General features: G+C 38.5%; 1 protein-coding gene across 2 annotated transcripts; it reads right to left on the reverse strand.

The window, feature by feature from the left end:
* Positions 1-13,983: 13,983 nt before the first annotated feature.
* Positions 13,984-17,574, reverse strand: LOC143860658 (auxin-responsive protein IAA12-like). Of its 2 annotated transcripts, none has more exons than XM_077371426.1 (5): positions 17,036-17,574; positions 16,272-16,564; positions 16,002-16,140; positions 14,467-14,528; positions 13,984-14,371 (listed from the first exon to the last, which is right to left on the reverse strand). In XM_077371426.1, the coding sequence occupies exons 1-5, from the start codon at positions 17,395-17,397 to the stop codon at positions 14,322-14,324; spliced, it is 906 nt and encodes a 301-aa protein (XP_077227541.1). In that variant the 5' UTR covers positions 17,398-17,574; the 3' UTR covers positions 13,984-14,321. The 2 variants fall into 2 exon arrangements, with proteins under 2 accessions (XP_077227541.1, XP_077227540.1); XM_077371425.1 differs by having other exon boundaries at positions 16,002-16,143.
* Between the last annotated feature and the right edge of the window lie 554 nt (positions 17,575-18,128).

Here is an 18,128-nt window from a genome sequence, read left to right on the forward strand (position 1 = left end):
CTCTTCAAAATGAGGTCGGTCTACGAATGTTGATTCTTTAGAAGGGATAAAATTTAAAATTCAAAAGGGAAATTAACGGTAGTTATGACAGGTTCCTCAAATCGAGTTAACTGTTGAAGACAGTTATGTGAAGGAAGGTCTCATAAAAGGGCAGGGCAGACCATCCCGAGAAGTGATCCTTGACCATCACAAAAATATCCTTATTCATTTAGTTAGTAGTTGTTTAGACTGTAGTTTAATCTTTGGATACGGATGCTAGAAATGCAATGGAATCCCTTTTAGTTTCTTATTCTCCGTTGAACTGTGTTCCGTTTGCCAAATAATTTTTTCAAGGACACTCATACCTCATAGATATATATATTTTCAAGGACTTCTTTAAATCGATTTTTAGTAAAATGTTGAGAGTCCCGGAGTGAAGTGTCGGGACCGATCATTAAAATTAAATATTAATTATATTTAGGGGAAACGTTTTCTGAGCGATACCTCAGATAAGTTATCTGACCAAGATCTCAAAAATTCATGTGGGCCCACATTGTTTGGATGATCCAAAGCATTCATTTGATAGGCCCTTACATAGATAGGGTGTGCCCAAAAAATTAGCTCCATAGGATCATCTTAGCCCTTCGATTTTTTAAGGTAAAAATGGACAGATTTGTTGAGGTTTATATCCATCCACTTTAACCTCCACAAATCGAAGGGTTAGGATAATCCTGTGGACCAGATTTTTTGTGCACACTCTATCTATCTTTGGACTATCCAAATGAATGCTTGGATCATCCAAACAATGTTGGCCCATATGTTTTTTTGAGCTCTTGCTCTGATAACATATCTGAGATATCGTGATTTCCCCTTATATATTTAATAGCTTTATTAAATAACTTCTTTTCAAAGGGTTTTTGAGATTTGATTTTTGTCAGAATCTATGTGTGTCCTTGCCTCCTCCGGACTGTGTGGATCCCTTGAGATGTTTAGCACTGACAGTTATTTTAATAATAGATTGAAAGCTTTCACTAGTTATTTAATAACTTATAAATTTCTAAGGCCCATTTGAAATCCGTTTTTTGAGGGATTTCAGAGATAGCCCCTCGTGTATTTTGGGAGCCTAATTGAAGGGCTGTAGGCCTGAAAAACTGGTGGGACAATCCATCAATGAAAATTGGACCACTTTAAGTATATTTAATGGTGGACCCGATAGTGCTAAAAGTCACTATTTAATATGATTAATTCTGATTCAATTTGCGGTAATTGAAGGTTCTCGGAGCCCCAAGTGTGAGTTAGTCCAGCCACCCCAAGCAGGGGTGGAGGCACGTATAGCATGAGGGGGCCAAAGACTTGCAAAATCCCTTTTATGCTACATGGCTGTACATGCATGTTACTCAGTTTAGTCCCTCGTGTATTTTGAGGGATTTCAGAGATAGCCCCTCGTGTATTTTGGGAGCCTAATTGAAGGGCTGTAGGCCTGAAAAAACTGGTGGGACAATCCATCAATGAAAATTGGACCACTTTAAGTATATTTAATGGTGGACGCGATAGTGCTAAAAGTCACTATTTAATATGATTAATTCTGATTCAATTTGCGGTAATTGAAGGCTCTCGGAGCCCCAAGTGTGAGTTAGTCCAGCCACCCCAAGCAGGGGCGGAGGCACGTATAGCATGAGGGGGCCAAAGACTTGCAAAATCCCTTTTATGCTACATGGCTGTACATGCATGTTACTAAGTTTAGTGCCCCCCCCCCCCCCCCCCCCCCCCCCCCAATGACCAATCAAGGCAAATGTAAATTAGTCTCCCCGCAAGTGTAAACTCCTGGCTCTGCCCCTGCCCCTGCCCCCAAGTCTAAATTCCTGGCTCCGCCCCTGCCTGAAACCCAATCCGAAGAGATATATTATACTTACTAAATCGAATTGAATTTCCAGGGTAGCAACACCATCTAGCCTCGCAGGTTTTACCACGAAAATCTAAAGTGATTATTTTGTAGTGCTTTATATCACGCATTTGAACGCCATTCGAGATGGGGCCAAGACCATGTGAGTCATCTCATGATCTATATGATCCATGATCTTTATCAATCATACATGCCCTCCTTCCGGCGCTAAAATTTGCCTTTCACCACTGATTGTAAAAGTGACGGCAATCCTCATCCAATTAACTCTGAAGTTAACTGGGTCATAACCACTTTGATGATCCTTCAATTAGATCCTTAGTTAAGTTCATGTATAGGTAGATTTTGTATTTAGAACTTGTATGCTACACGAGATCTGTCCGTCCATTGCTGCGACCAAAAATTTCAACGGTCAGATGACGTATCCCCTTACACATCTTGCAGATTGTGTCCACCTTTGTTATTGGTGAAGCCTGATCTCAGTCTAATCTGGGAAGTACTTTACACTTTACCTTGATTGCGGTGGTCCCGCTCGCCGCTGAGCGAGCCAGGGGGTTGCAGGGGGCGAGGGTTCGGGGGCGGTAGCCCCCGACCCGAATTTTTAAGGTATTTTTATACTAGGGGTAGTTTTGTACTTTCATGAATTAGGATTTTTCTTTATTGTAACGCGTTTCTGAACGCCATACGCCATATAAAAAGGATCTGATATCAAGAGACGCCATAGAGAGGTGTGAGGGTTTGTAATCTTTTCTTCAGAATAATGGAATCATTGGCTTGTCACTCTGCCGTGGACGTAGCCCATACCAAACTGGTTGGGTGAACCACGTAAATCTGTGTGTGATCTTTCTTTTTATCTTTGCATCGTTATTCTGCTGCGTTGTTAATTCCTAACACACCTAATAAAAAAAATAGAAACCATTCTCCAACTAATGGGAGAGTGTTATTGCACCAATTTAGCTATTTGAATACACTGGAACCATCCAAATAAGATTGATTTGTCATCACATCAACTACTTCGATACATCATGGCAAGAAAAATATACTGTTAATTGCCATCTCAGCCCACCTAATATCTCATGTGATTTCTCCATTATAGGTATATTTAGACCATCAACTTAAAAATATTATATAGAAGCAACCTAAGGTAATGTTGTTAGAAATTTTATTAACCTTAAGTGGAAAGATCGTTACCTAAGACCATGATTAGGGGTGCAACTCGGGTTGGGTTGGGTCAGGCTGAGGCCAACCCGAACCCGACCCGAGGAACCATTTATTCAACCTGAAACCGACCCAACCCAACCTGACCCGATTTTTTAAGCTTACTAAAAACTAAACAAAAAAATAACGATAAAAAAATGTCGGGTTTCACTCGGGGTTGGGTTGCCCAATCCCTCAACCCGAACCCAAACTCAACTGGGTTAGGAAAACCGACCCCGACCTAAAAGACACCCAACCCAACCCGACCCGACCTTTTTTTTGGGTTGAACCCAACCCGAGTTGCACCTCTAACCATGATGATCATATTGAACCTGATGACGATGCACGCGATCCTACCGTTGAAGACGATCCTCGACGAGCAAAACGAACTCAGTTCTAACGTACCCTTTAGATCTATCTAATCCTTATACATAGATCAATGAAATCCAGGGCTGTTCTTGGTAAATCCGGGACCACTAAGAGAAAACCATAAGCCTTTTAGAAAATGGGTTAGTTTCCCACTTTCACTAAAACTTTTTCTAATTTAAGACTCTTTAGAGAGGTGTCTTTAGTTAGCCTAAAAACTTCGAAGACTTCCCTAATTAAATAGGCAAAGTCAATGTGGGCATCCTTATGGAAAAACATTTCCAACAAATGTCCCAATAAAATAAGGATACTGATATTAACACTACCATTTGATAATTGCTACCATGGCTGATATTTTCAGTATTTTCCAAGACGACATAATACATCAAAGTTGACGATCAAAACTCGAAACAGACCAAACTTCATTTTCAACTTGTTTGAGAAAAATTGAAACGTTGATGTACTTTATAGGTTTTTATTGTTTTATCTATTTGTTTTGTGGTTTGCAAAAAAGGTTTTAAAAAAGCACTAGATCGGATCCTCAAGGTGTCAAATCCTGCCGGGATGCAATCTATCTAATCTAATCTAACTACTATATATCTAATCTAACTACTATATTTATTTATATATATAAAGGCGGAATCGTGGGTTATGTTCTTCCTGCCTTTGCCGTTATTTCCGCTTGTGTCCCACTGCCATAATTCCAATTGTGTCCCACATATAAGGGCATTTGTGTCATTTGCCATTATTTCTGCTTTTGTCCCACCTTTTTTATCCACACTCGTCGTCAGCATTACTCTTTTACCACTAACATCCGTCTCTATGAGAAATTATTTAAGGGTAAAATTATAATCTACATACGAAAAGTACGGACGCAGGGTATCTGTCTATGACAATTATGGCAAAAAACTACTAAGAAGAGGTAAAGACATATGACAATGACGAAAGAACTATTTTATATTACTCATGCAGGACACTTGCAAAATATTGATGGATTCCAGGCACCTGAAGAGGAACAACAATTATGGAAACTCCTATCGATTTGAGGGGTAGGATCAGCCTATATCGATAGGAGGGCTAGGATCAACCTATGGAAATGGTTTTACGGGCACAACCGATTGATGTTGTGTTCCATCACATGGACGATTTAGATCAACCTATAACCTCTCTATAGATCGGAGGGTTCGAAATCAACCTATGAAAATTATGTTTGGGGCACAACCTATGTAGGAAGTGACTCATCCAAAAGAAATTTATTTTCTTTTTATCTGGGATTTACACGTCAGCATTACTCTTTTACCATTAACTCATTTGCTGATATCTAACATCTATCTCTATGAGAAATTATTTCAGGGTAAAATCGTAATCTACATACGAAAATTACCGACATAAGGTACGGGTCATACCGTACATTTTAATAGAGTGAGGAGTGCGATCATCAAAATACAGTGAGTTGTGCCATTATAAAATATGGTAGTGAGGACATTAGCACTATATATAATTTCAAACCGTTGGTAGTGAGAACATTAACACTATATATAATTTCAAACCATCGTTGTTACTTGGATGTTCCCACGCAGGTCGGGTTCAACCCGAATTTGGGTTTGGTCGGGTTAAGCTTTTTCGTAGATCGGGTTGGGTTGGGTTGGGAAAAATCAACGCCAATTGGAAATCAGGTTGGGTCGGGTTAGCCTGTCGGGCAACCCGACCCGACCCGAAACCCGAATTTGGGTTCTATCTGAAGAAGTTCTGTATATTTGTGTTTTTCTTTTTCAACATTGAAATAGTCTCCACAATCCACAATGGACGGTTTGGATAATCCTATGGTGCGGGCCATACCGTACTTGAATAAAGTGAGGAGTGTGATCATCAAAATATAGTAGTGCGGATAATATTTTCCTTTGTTAATTGTTAGTCCCTGTTTGGTTTGGATTTTGAGAACCGATTGTGAGTTAAAAAACTGATTATTGATGACTCGCTATTGGTTCTCAAATCCAAAACAACCCGGCTTGAATTGAGGTGGTCAACAATTGGTACGATATCAAATCGGGTCAGCCTGACCCAACCCAACCCGAATTGGGTCGGTTGACACTCAAGTTGCACCTCTAACGATGACGAAAAAACTACTTTTCCTTTTTCACTAAGTGCGGGTCAAATTACAGAAATGTTGATATTACAAATGCAGGACACCTGTAAAAATATTGACGAATTCTGGGCACCTTAAGAGGAACAACAATCATGGAAACCTCTATAGATTGGAGGGCTAGGATCAACTTATGGAAATGATTTTACACGCACAACCTATTGATGTTGTGTTCCATCACATGGACGATTTAGATCAACCTATGATGTGGCCTGTACAATTTTAAATGGATAATTTAAATGGATAGCACGTGCATTTTTACTAGTAAAATATAAAATGCCTTTATAGTTAATTAGTACATGTTTTAGCCATATTTTGGTAATTTACATAAACATGTTATAATCCGTCATCATGTAGCATGTAGCATGCCGAGGCTCTCTCGAGTTTTTCCTGACTAATCTCTCTCTCTCTCTCTCTTGGATTTTTATTTATTTAAATTTTTTAATCTTTAATTATTATCTTCACTTTTCCTATTTTTTTCAATGGGGAGTGATAAAGCGACTCCCAAATATCTTAAATCAACCCATGTGTCTTTCTCTCTCCTCTGGGTTAGAGAGAGAAAGAGGAGAGAGATAGACACGTGGGGGTCGATTTAAGATATTTGGGAGTCGATTTATCAATGCCCTTTTTCAAAAGGGCACAACCCTTTTTTATAAAAGGGAAGGATACAACCCTTCATTATATATATATATATATATATATATATATATATATATATATATATATATATATATATATATATATACCCGTGCGATGCACAGGCCGACAAAGAACTGTACGGACCACATCACGGGTTGATCCAAACCGTCCATGTGATGGAACACAACATAAATAGGTTGTGCCCCAAAAATCATTTCCATAGGCTGATCCTAGCCCTCCAATCTATAGAGGTTTCCATAATATGTTGTTCCTCTTAAATCGGATGGTTAAGATCACCCTATAGATTTTTTATTAAAAAAGCATAAGGGAGCGAGGTAGGATTGAAATTATTTGGCTTTAATGGGTGCCTTTCTTAAAAAGCATAAAGGAGGGCGTAGGATTGAAAATATGTGTGTTGAATGGGTGCCTTTGTTAAAAAAAGTCAAAAAGAGTGAGGTGTAATTCTACAAAAAATTCTCTTATTTTCTCTTCTACTATATATATACTAGTAAAAAACCCATGCGATTGTGGACCCCGATCCGGAGAGGACGAGTGCGGCGAGGGACGCGAGGTCCCCACAGCAATCCTCTAAGATCTCCACAATGTGAAGGAGAGCTCTGCCAAGGAACTCTCGAAACGGATGCCACCCTCACAGCATAGCACGAGTGGCGATACAAAACGAATGAGATACATCCTGATCAGGAGCCAGGGCTCGAAACCGAGATGTACCTAAAAAGAACTCAGAGTCGCCATCCATGGATAGGCCATGGAACCCTAAAATCAAATCCTCTGTGCAATGGATAACCAGAAATATATATGGGTTCGTGCCTGGTTACGAATGGGGAAGGTCTGAGAGCACCCCCAATTCGCCCGAGTGCAAGCACTTGGTCTCTTATGCCATTTTCATTAATTCCAAAGAAGTTTGAGTAAAAATCATGTGAAATGGGAACAATCCTCAGGAATCGTCTACCTAAGCATGCATTTCCTGAGAATGGAGAAATAAACACGTAAAATGAAATGAAAAATGTGTCACCTAAGCAAAGCTAGGTTATGGGTGACATGCCTAATGGGTGTCTAAGTTTCTGGTGGACACGCACATGCAAGCTACAACCAAAGGTATAGTATCAGTACAAGAAAGTAAGAAAACATATCAAAACATGAGACACAAATCTATGCTATGTATGACTGGACAAGACAAGTCCTAACTCTAATGCAGGACTGGACTCGGACCAGAATGGCCATCCATCCTAGCTGCGCTACGTATCCCGGCCTCGGGAAGAATCGGAGCCCACGTAGTTCGATGCCTTATTCAAAATTATGATGCCTAAGACACCTAGACCTCTATCCTAGACTCGATCTAAAAGACCGGACTAGTTATTAAAGCTTCTTGAACTATTATTTAAATTCCAATGAATGGTGGATTTTAGGACATCCTATATGCCCTAACTAAATGCAGATTGATTAGTCTTAAGATAATGCAGGTGGGTCCTACATTCTAGGTATAACTAGGTCGTGCATCCTAATGAAAACCACGGGATGACTATATGCCTAGTCTAGCCATCGGTTCGACTAAATGTCTAACCGATCGACTCGAGGCCTCCTAACTCTAGGGACACTCACACGACAGGACATACCATATCAATACAAATCAAGACAAACTCCTAACTCTAGAACACAACCTAAACAGCTAGGACATACTCCTAACTCTAGAGGAAGATCTTTTTGAAAATGGTTTGAATATTTTTGTAACTTTGGAAGATTTAAAATTTTTATTTTTAAAGGTTTGGCTGGACTTGGGATGTGGATCCCAAGCTGCACTACGTACCTCGTGGAAGAGGATCAAGCCAACGTAGTTCGAAACGAACTCTCTACCTATCAAACACTTACGGCAAATCAACTATGCTCTAATAATACTATTATAAGAGCAAATGAGTCAAAGACTCTCTAATGACAGTAACTGGAGAATAAATGAGTCAAAGACTCTCTAATAAAAGCGACTAAAGGATAAACGAGTCAAAGACTCTCTAATAAGAGCAACTGATAACACTGAAATGAGATAACGAAGTCAAAGACTCTCTAATAATACTGCAAATGAAACAGATGAGTCAAAGACTCTCTAAAAACGGAAACACGAGTCAAAGACTCCAATGACACCAACTAAAAGATAAATGAGTCAAAGACTCTCTAAAGGAAAAGAAACACGAGTCAAAGACTCCACTAACATTAACTAAAGGATTAATGAGTAAAGACTCTCTAAAAGAGATGAAAAACACGAGTCAAAGACTCCACTAACACCAACTAAAGGATATATGAGTCAAAGACTCTCTAAAGGAAAAGAAATACGAGTCAAAGACTCCACTAACACCAACTAAAGGATAAATGAGTCAAAGACTCTCTAAAAGAGATGAAAATACGAGTCAAAGACTCCACTAACACCAACTAAAGGATATATGAGTCAAAGACTCTCTAAAGGAAAAGAAATACGAGTCAAAGACTCCACTAATACCAACTAAAGGATAAATGAGTCAAAGACTCTCTAAAAGAGATGAAAATACGAGTCAAAGACTCCACTAACACTAACTAAAGGATATATGAGTCAAAGACTCTCTAAAGGAAAAGAAACACGAGTCAAAGACTCTACTAACACCAACTAAAGGCTAAATGAGTCAAAGACTCTCTAAAGGAAAAGAAACATGAGTCAAAGACTCTACTAACACCAACTAAAGGATAAATGAGTCAAAGACTCTCTAAAAGAGATGAAAACACGAGTCAAAGACTCTACTAACACCAACTAAAGGATATATGAGTCAAAGACTCTCTAAAGGAAAAGAAACACGAGTCAAAGACTCTACTAACACCAACTAAAGGATAAATGAGTCAAAGACTCTCTAAAAGAGATGAAAACACGAGTCAAATCAGATAATATAAGATTGAAAATCTGTGATCAAGATGAGATGAGATAGCATAAGATTGCTTTCAACGGATGGATCATGAATGACTAATCCTATGAGATCTTTGGAAATGAATGGGATTTACATCCTAACCCCAAAGGAAAAGTTTTTTAATCTTCACACATTTTATCAGTGTTACCTGAAGGCATCAACCCTAACCCTAATCTAGCGGAGTGGAGAAAGGATCTCGACTCATGACTTTGTTTGTGTACCTAGGACCGATCGTAGCCATTGGAAGATGGACTACGGCCTAATCTAGACACAAATGGGTAGGATATCCTAAACTAGGCTCACACACGTGATGCACATGTGTTCGTATACTACATGCATGTGTGGGTTAATCTAGGGGTAAGGCCAAGAGTTCCCTTAGCGCGAATCCATGTTCGATATACTGTACCAGTGTCCGGCGTATCAGTACGTGAACAAGAGATCCGTTTACGTACCATAAAGGTACTAGGCTAAGGGTGAAATGCTTCTCTAGCACAGAGGCACCAGGTGATGAAATCCCAGTCAACCATGCTAGATAACACTCCGGGTTCCTAAAATAGGACGTGTGTGCATGTGAGATGCAGGGGTTTAGATGCAAGTGATGTAAGTGTGTGCAATAAGTTCGCGCAATCTATGATGCCTTCAGGTTTTGTTAGATTAAGTTTGAGTAAATGTGATGAGAAAATAAAACATACAAACTAATCACAGCATCAGGATTTTACAAAGGAAATCAGTGATTCCTAAGGTTTCTATTTTGATAATTTAATGATTGAATATGTGATGGAATATTATGATCTGGAAATTTTTAAAACAATTTGATTTTAATTCAATTTACTCAAGGATTTTAAAAGGTTTCAATTCAGATTGTAGATTTACACATCAACATATAACAAATCTTTTCAGAACAAGATGAAATTTTTACAGTAACTTCTCCTTAATTATATAAGATTATAATAAAAATTTCATAGATTTTAAATGTGGTTTGCTATTAGTGTTTCAATGTTGAAAGTTTCTGTCCAGATTGTGAATTAACACAGTAACGTATAGCAAATCAATTCAAAACAATATGAAATTTCTATAGTATGTTTATTACAATAAGAAAGGATTACTGTAAAAGTTTCATAAATTTTAAAAATGATTTACTATTAATTTACGATTTTACAAATATCCATCCAGATTATGAATTAACAAAGAAACACATAGTAAATCAAATCCAAATCAGTTTAAACTTTATGAAAACATGTAATTCCAGTAGTAATTATCAAACAAATATTTTCAGAAGTTTTCATTGCAATTTACTATTTTTATCAGATTTAATACAGCATGCATGAGTTTACGTAAAAAATCATAAACAAATATCCAACAGAAACCAAAAATCTTGAAAAATTCACGGGAGATTAGATTAGATTTAATTTGCATCTCATCCAAATTTCACTTTTGAAAACATTATAGAGTTTTTGAAAATTGGTTTTTTCCAAAAATACCCCTAGAGTTAAATGAATTTTTAAACCCTTTAAATCAAATCAAGAATTCATAAAGAAATTCGTACTAATTCAAAATCTTACAATTATATTATGTTTAAATTTTCATTGATTTTGGATCTATGTTGACATCTTCTTAAATTCAATCTTTAGAATTTTACCCCTTTGAGGGTAAAGTTCAAAAGGTCAAATTACGGTCAAAACGAAGTCAAAATTCTTCGAAATTCCAGATTTCTACACTTCTTAATGTGCAAAACACTCAGAGATTGAAAAAAACATATTTTGAATAACAATAAGAAAAAATAAAAATAAATCACAAATTCTATCCTAGCATGCTTCTAGTTTAAGATATATGAAAGAGGGTTTTGGAATACCAACCTTGCTAGCTCTCCTTGTCTCTAGGGTAAGTAATCCTCGGATATACGCTTTGTCTTACCCTTTCAATTAGCAAAGAAAACCCCAAAAAAAAAAATGTTGCCGCCGATCCGTTCCGCCGTCTTTCACTTTCTCTTAGAGGGAAGGATTGGGAGGTGATTGGGAGAGATAATGGAAGAAAAAAAGATAATGGAAGATAAATCTCTCCTTTTTCTCCCCTTTTCTTATGGATGGGAAGGAAGATATATATAGGGAGAGAAAGAGAGAGAGAGAGATGTGTTGGTGGAGAGCTCATCATGTTGTCCCTCTTAGTGGAGAATCCATCATCATTCTTCTTAGTTGAGGGCCCATCATGTTTCTTAGTGGAGAATCCAACATCATTCTTCTTAGTGGAGGGCCCATCATGTTTCTTAGTGGAGAATCCATCATCATTCTTCTTAGTGGAGGGCCCATCATGTTTCTTAGTGGAGAATCCATCATCATTCTTCTTAGTGGAGGGCCCATCATGTTTCTTAGTGGAGAATCCATCATCATTCTTCTTAGTGGAGGGCCCATCATGTTTCTTTAGTGGAGAATCCATCATTATTGTTCTTCATAAGAGGCCTCACAAGAGGCCCTACTGAGGCCCCACAATGTGGGCCCCACAACGCGGGCCCCACAACGTGGGCCCCACAATGTGGGCCCTCGGTTGATTCGAATTTTAAACAAATGTTCAATGCGGGCCCACCAAACGGGTCCAAATTCTCCCTCGCTTGGATTCTTATGAATAATCTCTCTCAACCTCTCACGGAAAAATGCGAAACATGGCGGAAATGATCGGATGGGGTTTCTCCCAAGCATAGCGAACTTGGGTCCGGTCAAAATGGGGTGTCTACAGCGATGCACGGGCCGACAAAGAACTGTACGGACCACGTCATAGGTTGATCCAAACCGTCCATGTGATGGAACACAACATAAATAGGTTGTGCCCCAAAAATTATTTCCATAGGCCGATCTTAGCCCTCCAATCGATAGATGTTTCCATAATTCCTCTTATCTTAAATCGGATGGTCAAGATCACCCTATAGCTTTTTAATTAAAAAACCATAAAGGAGGGGGCTAAGATCGAAATTATACGGCTTTAATGGGTGCCTTTGTTAAAAGCATAAAGGAGGGGGTAGGATTGAAATTATAAGATCTAATGGGTGCCTTTGTTAAAAGCATAAAGGTGAGGTAAGATTGAAATTATATGAGTTGAATGGATGCATTTGTTTAAAAAAGTCAAAAAATGTGACGTGTAATTCTCATGTGATTTTCAAAAAAATTGAAAAAACTCTCCTCTTTTCATCACAGCTTATTGTATTAGATTAGATATATAAAGAGATTTGTATCATGGTCTGCTTTATCTCTCCACACAGCAATCACTTCTCTAAGTTTCGTTCATCTTCATCTAAAGATCTCTCCCTTAAAACAAACATTTTCTTCCCTGGAAAAGCCTCAACCTCTACTGTTATTGTTTTTTCATATTTTACTCTCTTTTTTGGCCAGTTCGTGGAGAGGAATTTGGGTCGGGACAGATTGAGTTTTTGCGAAAAAATGAATAGGAATCAACCCAAACCCAGCCTGATTATATGTTAAAAGCTCCACCCAAATTGCCAAAAATCGACCTCGAGTCACACCCTTAGTTCCTCTTCACAGAAATAATCAGAATCACTGTATCTTAGGAGATAAACGCTGATCAACCAAATGCAAACAGGGACGTATTCAAGAAGGAGTGCACAAGTTCCAACATGCCTCAATATATTTACAAGCCTTTTCTAATCATTACTCATTAATATTATTATTGTTATTATTAATTTTATGATAATTACTTTTGGGAAATGTTATCAGCACTACTCTATATTAATGAGGGCACTCCTCACTTTATTAAAAGTACAGTATGGCCCGCACCATAAGATGATCCAAACCGTCCATTAGATGGGCCACGACCTAAATAGGTTCTGCCCCAAAAATTATTTCCATAGGTTGATCCTAACCCTCCGATCTGAATGTTAGAGGGTTGATCATAACCCTCTATAGATCGGAAGGTTAGGATCAACCTATGTAAATGATTTTTGGGGCACAACCTATTTAGGCTGTGGCCCATCTAATGGACGGTTTGGATCATCCTATGGTATGGTCCATACCGTACTTTTAATAAAATGAGGAGTGCCCTCTTCAAAATACAGTAGTGCTGATAACATTTCCCTTAATTATATCCAAAGTTTCTTGTTAAGTTTTTCTCTCCCTCTCTGTCCACCTATGACAGGGATCGAATCTCTTATCCACCTATGACTGGGTAACAATCTATTTCAATTTGGACCTTCCATCGGACTGTACTGGGTCCTACTTATGTAATGCACAATTAGAATTTTAGAACATTTTACAATGTTATGACTTATGTCAACTTTTTGTGTATATCTGGTCAATATAATCAATCAAATCAGTCTCCATGTCTAATCTAAACTTTTAAATAAGTAGAAGAACTGAGAAAAAACAAAGGAACAGACTTACGTTCAAACATCTAAAGTCTACAATTAGGTTAAATGCCTAATTGGTTAGAGCTTAAGGTTAGGAGAAGACGAGAGAGAGAGAGAGAGAGAGAGAGAGAGAGAGAGAGAGATAATCAAGTTGAGACTTCATTAGCAACGTCCACTCGGATCTATAATGATAAGATGAATATAGTGGCCATGCCTGGTTAAGTTCAGACCCATTGTATCCATTAGATCCTATTTGGGTCCATTCATACCCATACTTGGAACTTATGCTTTGTGAGATTGGAAACCTAATTAAACTGCTTTTGGTCACCTCAACGAGGAGATTTTCTAGAAGACAACACCATTGTAAAACGTTCTGGGCAAGTTGCTTAACGAATCCAAAGTTGTTTTAGAATTATCCCAACCACCCTTACATCACCCAGTTGAAAATTGAGTTTACTCTGTTGCATCCTCAAAACAAAGGACTCCACATTTATTTACACTAAGTGCAACAACCCATTCTGCTAGTCATTTTTATACCAAATATTACACAAAGAAATGGAGAAAAGGAAGCGAGCAACTCAAAAAGCTGGAATTTCCCAAAAAAAAAAACATGAAGAAGAAGAAGGAAAAGATTAAAGGAAAAAAAAACAGATAAAAGGAAACAAATGGGTTGTAGCGACGGATCTTTACTTGGCAAAACTCTTTGCACTCAATCCAAACCTTTTCTTTTTTCTTTGTCTTTTTTCATCCCCTCAATTTCTAGTATGCTTTTCACTTGCTCTTGTTTTGATGGACAAAACAATGCTAGACAGGCTTGCTTCTTTGTCTTTCACCGTTGTCTTGAAACCTTGGAGCTGTAAAAGAAGAATATCAAACGATATAAACTATGGAGGTTAGGAAAACAGATCAAAGAGAATTTTTTTGTTACGGGACTAAAAGAAGTAGTTACCAAGTCCATTAGCCTCGGATGTCCTTATAATTCTTAGCCTCTTCACAGTGTTCAAGAACATTCTACAGACATGAAACAAAAGAGAAAGGGTTTAGAATTAATAGACACCATTGCTAATTTATATATAATCAAGTAAGGTTTGCACATGAAACATAGACGATGAAATCTTAATGAAGAAATAATGAAACACTCATTCATATCATGGATCTTCGAATAGAGAGAGATCGAGAATTCTCATTGTTTCTTAGGCCCTGTTCGTTTAAGATTCTGACAACCGATGGAGTGCCAAATTGATTATTGGACTCAAACTGATGTTTAAATTTGAGTCCAATAATCGGTTTAGCACTCACAATCTGTTGTCATAATCTTAAATCCCTGATCGATTGAGATTATGACAACCGATTATGAGTGCCAAACCGATTATTGGGCTCACAATTGGTTGTCAAAATCTTAAACAAACAAAGCCTTAGATTCATGGGCCAAAAGTTGATTCAGTAGGATCAATAACTCACATTTTTTCCACCAACAGTGTTTTATGAAACTCTTCGATTTCACAGGGTTCAACACCAAATAGAATTTTTTTTTTAATGGCAAGATCTTTATTGAAAGAAAAGAGCCAAGATCAAGATGATCTGGGGGAAATACAAAGCAAAGGGGATAACAAAAGAGCAAAACACATCAAGATCACGGCGGAAAAAAGTCAAAAATGTCCAAAGATGCCCGGTCACCCCCTCCCTGGCTAAACGATCAGCCTCACTATTAGCTGAACGACGAACATGCTGAAAGCAGACATGGTGATCCCCTATTTGATGACGGATCTCGTCTATCAAGTCCGTGAATCTCCACAGATACTATGTAGTGCCATCCATCCATCTGATGGTGTTTAGAGAATCACCCTCAACTATCAATCTATCCATAAATCTCTCATCGACTATCTTCATCCCCTGAAGCACCGCTGTTACCTCGGCCTCATTGGCATCCCCGAGGGCCGAGGGGCGAAGAGAATGCCCATATGGTTCCCCCCGCCTCATCTCTAAGTAAACCTCCCATTACAGACGGTCCAGGATTTCCCAAACTAGAGCCTTCAAAATTTAATTTGAATCATCCAGGATCGGGTGGCACCCAAAAAGAGTTAGATGGATTCTCTTTCTCTACCTCAAAGCATTCAACACCCAATAGATATTCGCCATAAGAGGAGACAGACCATGGAGATAGATGACCAGAAAATACGAGTAAGTTAACTGGGACAGTTGATTCATAGGGCCCATTATGTGGATAAACCATTTTTGAGGAAACTGAGACAATAGAACCATTGTAACCCTCTGATCAGCATGACTTTAGCCCAATAAGTGTGGATTATTACTAATTATTTTGCTCAATAAGACCTTAGCCCCCTTTTGCAGACAATTGACTAGACAGCCAAGATTTTTCAATCAAAATGAGTTTTGGGCTTAAACATTTTTTATTTATGAAGTTTTGGATTTGGTCTTGTGTTATAGCAATAAAGTCTTCACTAATGAAAATGTGGTTCTCACCTCCATGGAACATCTCCTACAAGCATCCAGTCTCCCTCTTTATCTTCGTATGTAAGAACAAACTCAGAAGATCCATCCAATAGCTTTGAGACCTTTGTTGCTTCTACTTTCACTTCATGTTCTTGTGCTCCATTTGGACCTACTGACATAAACCCAAATCAAAATTATCAATAACAACACATGAATCTTCCTTTATGGCTATGTTCATATATGAGTTATATGAACATACTTTATGTGTGAAGGGAAAAAAAGTAAAAACAGAAGGCATACGGATGGTATTGATGGTGGTGGGGCTGTGGAACATGTCCTCAAGTGCCTGAGCTAGGGTTTCATAGCAGAGATGGGCATTCAGATCCACCTTCCTCCCAATGGGAATTCCATCCATATTCACCTTCACAAACAGTGATTTTGGATGCCCTTTTTCCTGAATATTGCTCTTGTGATTATTATTAGTCTTCATAGAATTCTTGTTATTGTTGTTCTCAATGTTATCTTCAGTAGGAGCCTTGACCAAGCTGTTCATCCTGTAAGTCCTTATTGGTGGCCATCCCACAACCTGATTGCTGAAAAAAAAATATATAGAGAGAGAGAGAGAGAAAATAAAAAAATCAGACAACAAACCTAAAGAACCACATGCCCAAAGAAAACCTAAACTAAAACAGGAAATAACCCAAACGTCAGATGCAAAAATCAGTGAAAAATAACATAATTAGTCTCAGAACTGATGAGAATAAAGATGAGCATATGGGTGTAACTACTCCAAAGAGGGGGGCGAATTCAGCGAAGAACAAGCCCACTTTTTCGTATATTAACAAATTTCAGCCAATAAGACATAGGATAGAGTTTCAAAAGGGTTAAAAATGGCCAAAAGAAAAACTAGAAACGCCTACCAAATAACAAAAAATAGAGGTAGAAAATCAAAACAAAACAAAGACTACTAACATAGGAAAACAAAACGAGCCTTTCATGAACCAAAACCCTTAACAATAAAAAAAAAAAAAAAAAACCCAGAAAGAAAATATAAAAACACAGACCTGGGAGCAATCGATCCGACCTCCTGAGCAACAGAATCAGCATTCCGCTTGGTCCCGGAAACAGATTGCTTTGCAGGAGGAGTAGAGAGAATGGAAGGGAAGTCTTTAGCAGTGAGGATCCTACAATACTCACCCCACTCGAACTTCTTAGCCTTAGCACCAAGGCTAGGCCCAAGCCCGAGCCCTAGCCCAAGCTCAAGACCTGACTCTTCTTCCTCCTCCAAAGGTTTTCTGTTAGCGTAAGAAGAAACCTCAGAGAGACCCACGTAGTCCTGCTCGATCACCTCTGCTTTAGAAACAGTTGACATGGACCCGTTGTTAGAACTCCCTGAAGAAACACCACCACCACCACAGCGTTTCATTTCTTAATAGAAATCTCTTTTTTCTTGCCCTTTTTCTATCTATCTTTTACAGGAAGAAAAGAAGAGATGAGATGATGGAGGGGTAAGAGGAAAGGGGGAATGTAAACAGCGGGGATTAGGAAGGTGGGTGTGGTGGTGGTAATGGTGGTGGATTGTGGGCCCATATGTCTGCTCTCTGCCTCTCTTGCAATATATCGCCTTGTTTTTATTTTCCCGGATATATTTTTTTATTGCTTTTCTCGGGAGTTTTGTCGGGAATACCATGGCAGGAAGAAGTGTGGAACAATGTAGCCAGGAGTAGCTAGGGGGTCAATGTTCCCGGATGGTCCGATGGATCCGGATTCAAATGGATCCAAACGTTAACGGACGGGATTTGGCTAGAATTAGACCTGCCAAAAAGTGACCCGGACCCAGGTCCAACCCAGCCCGCCCGTAATTTACGGGTCTGGCTAGTGACTCCTTATAATTTGACCCCGCCCGGACCAAACCATCAAAACTGGGCCGGGCTGGCTATACCCCACGGGTGCCTTTAAAAACCCAAATTTCTGTGAATGAATTCATTTTCCTGTGATGTTTTAGTGTGCCCTCTACATTTCAAACTATATATTATGCTTCATTAAATTTCGAAAAAATAAAATATGCTATAAATTGGAGAGATTAATCAATGGCATATATATATATATATATATATATATGTTAACATTTTCTGCGCGATACCACAACGTAAGCAG

The sequence above is a fragment of the Tasmannia lanceolata genome, unplaced genomic scaffold, assembly GCF_043159265.1.
Source record: "Tasmannia lanceolata isolate RefF3 unplaced genomic scaffold, GAP_Taslan_0.1 ptg000037l, whole genome shotgun sequence".
Classification (NCBI taxonomy): Eukaryota; Viridiplantae; Streptophyta; class Magnoliopsida; order Canellales; family Winteraceae; genus Tasmannia; species Tasmannia lanceolata.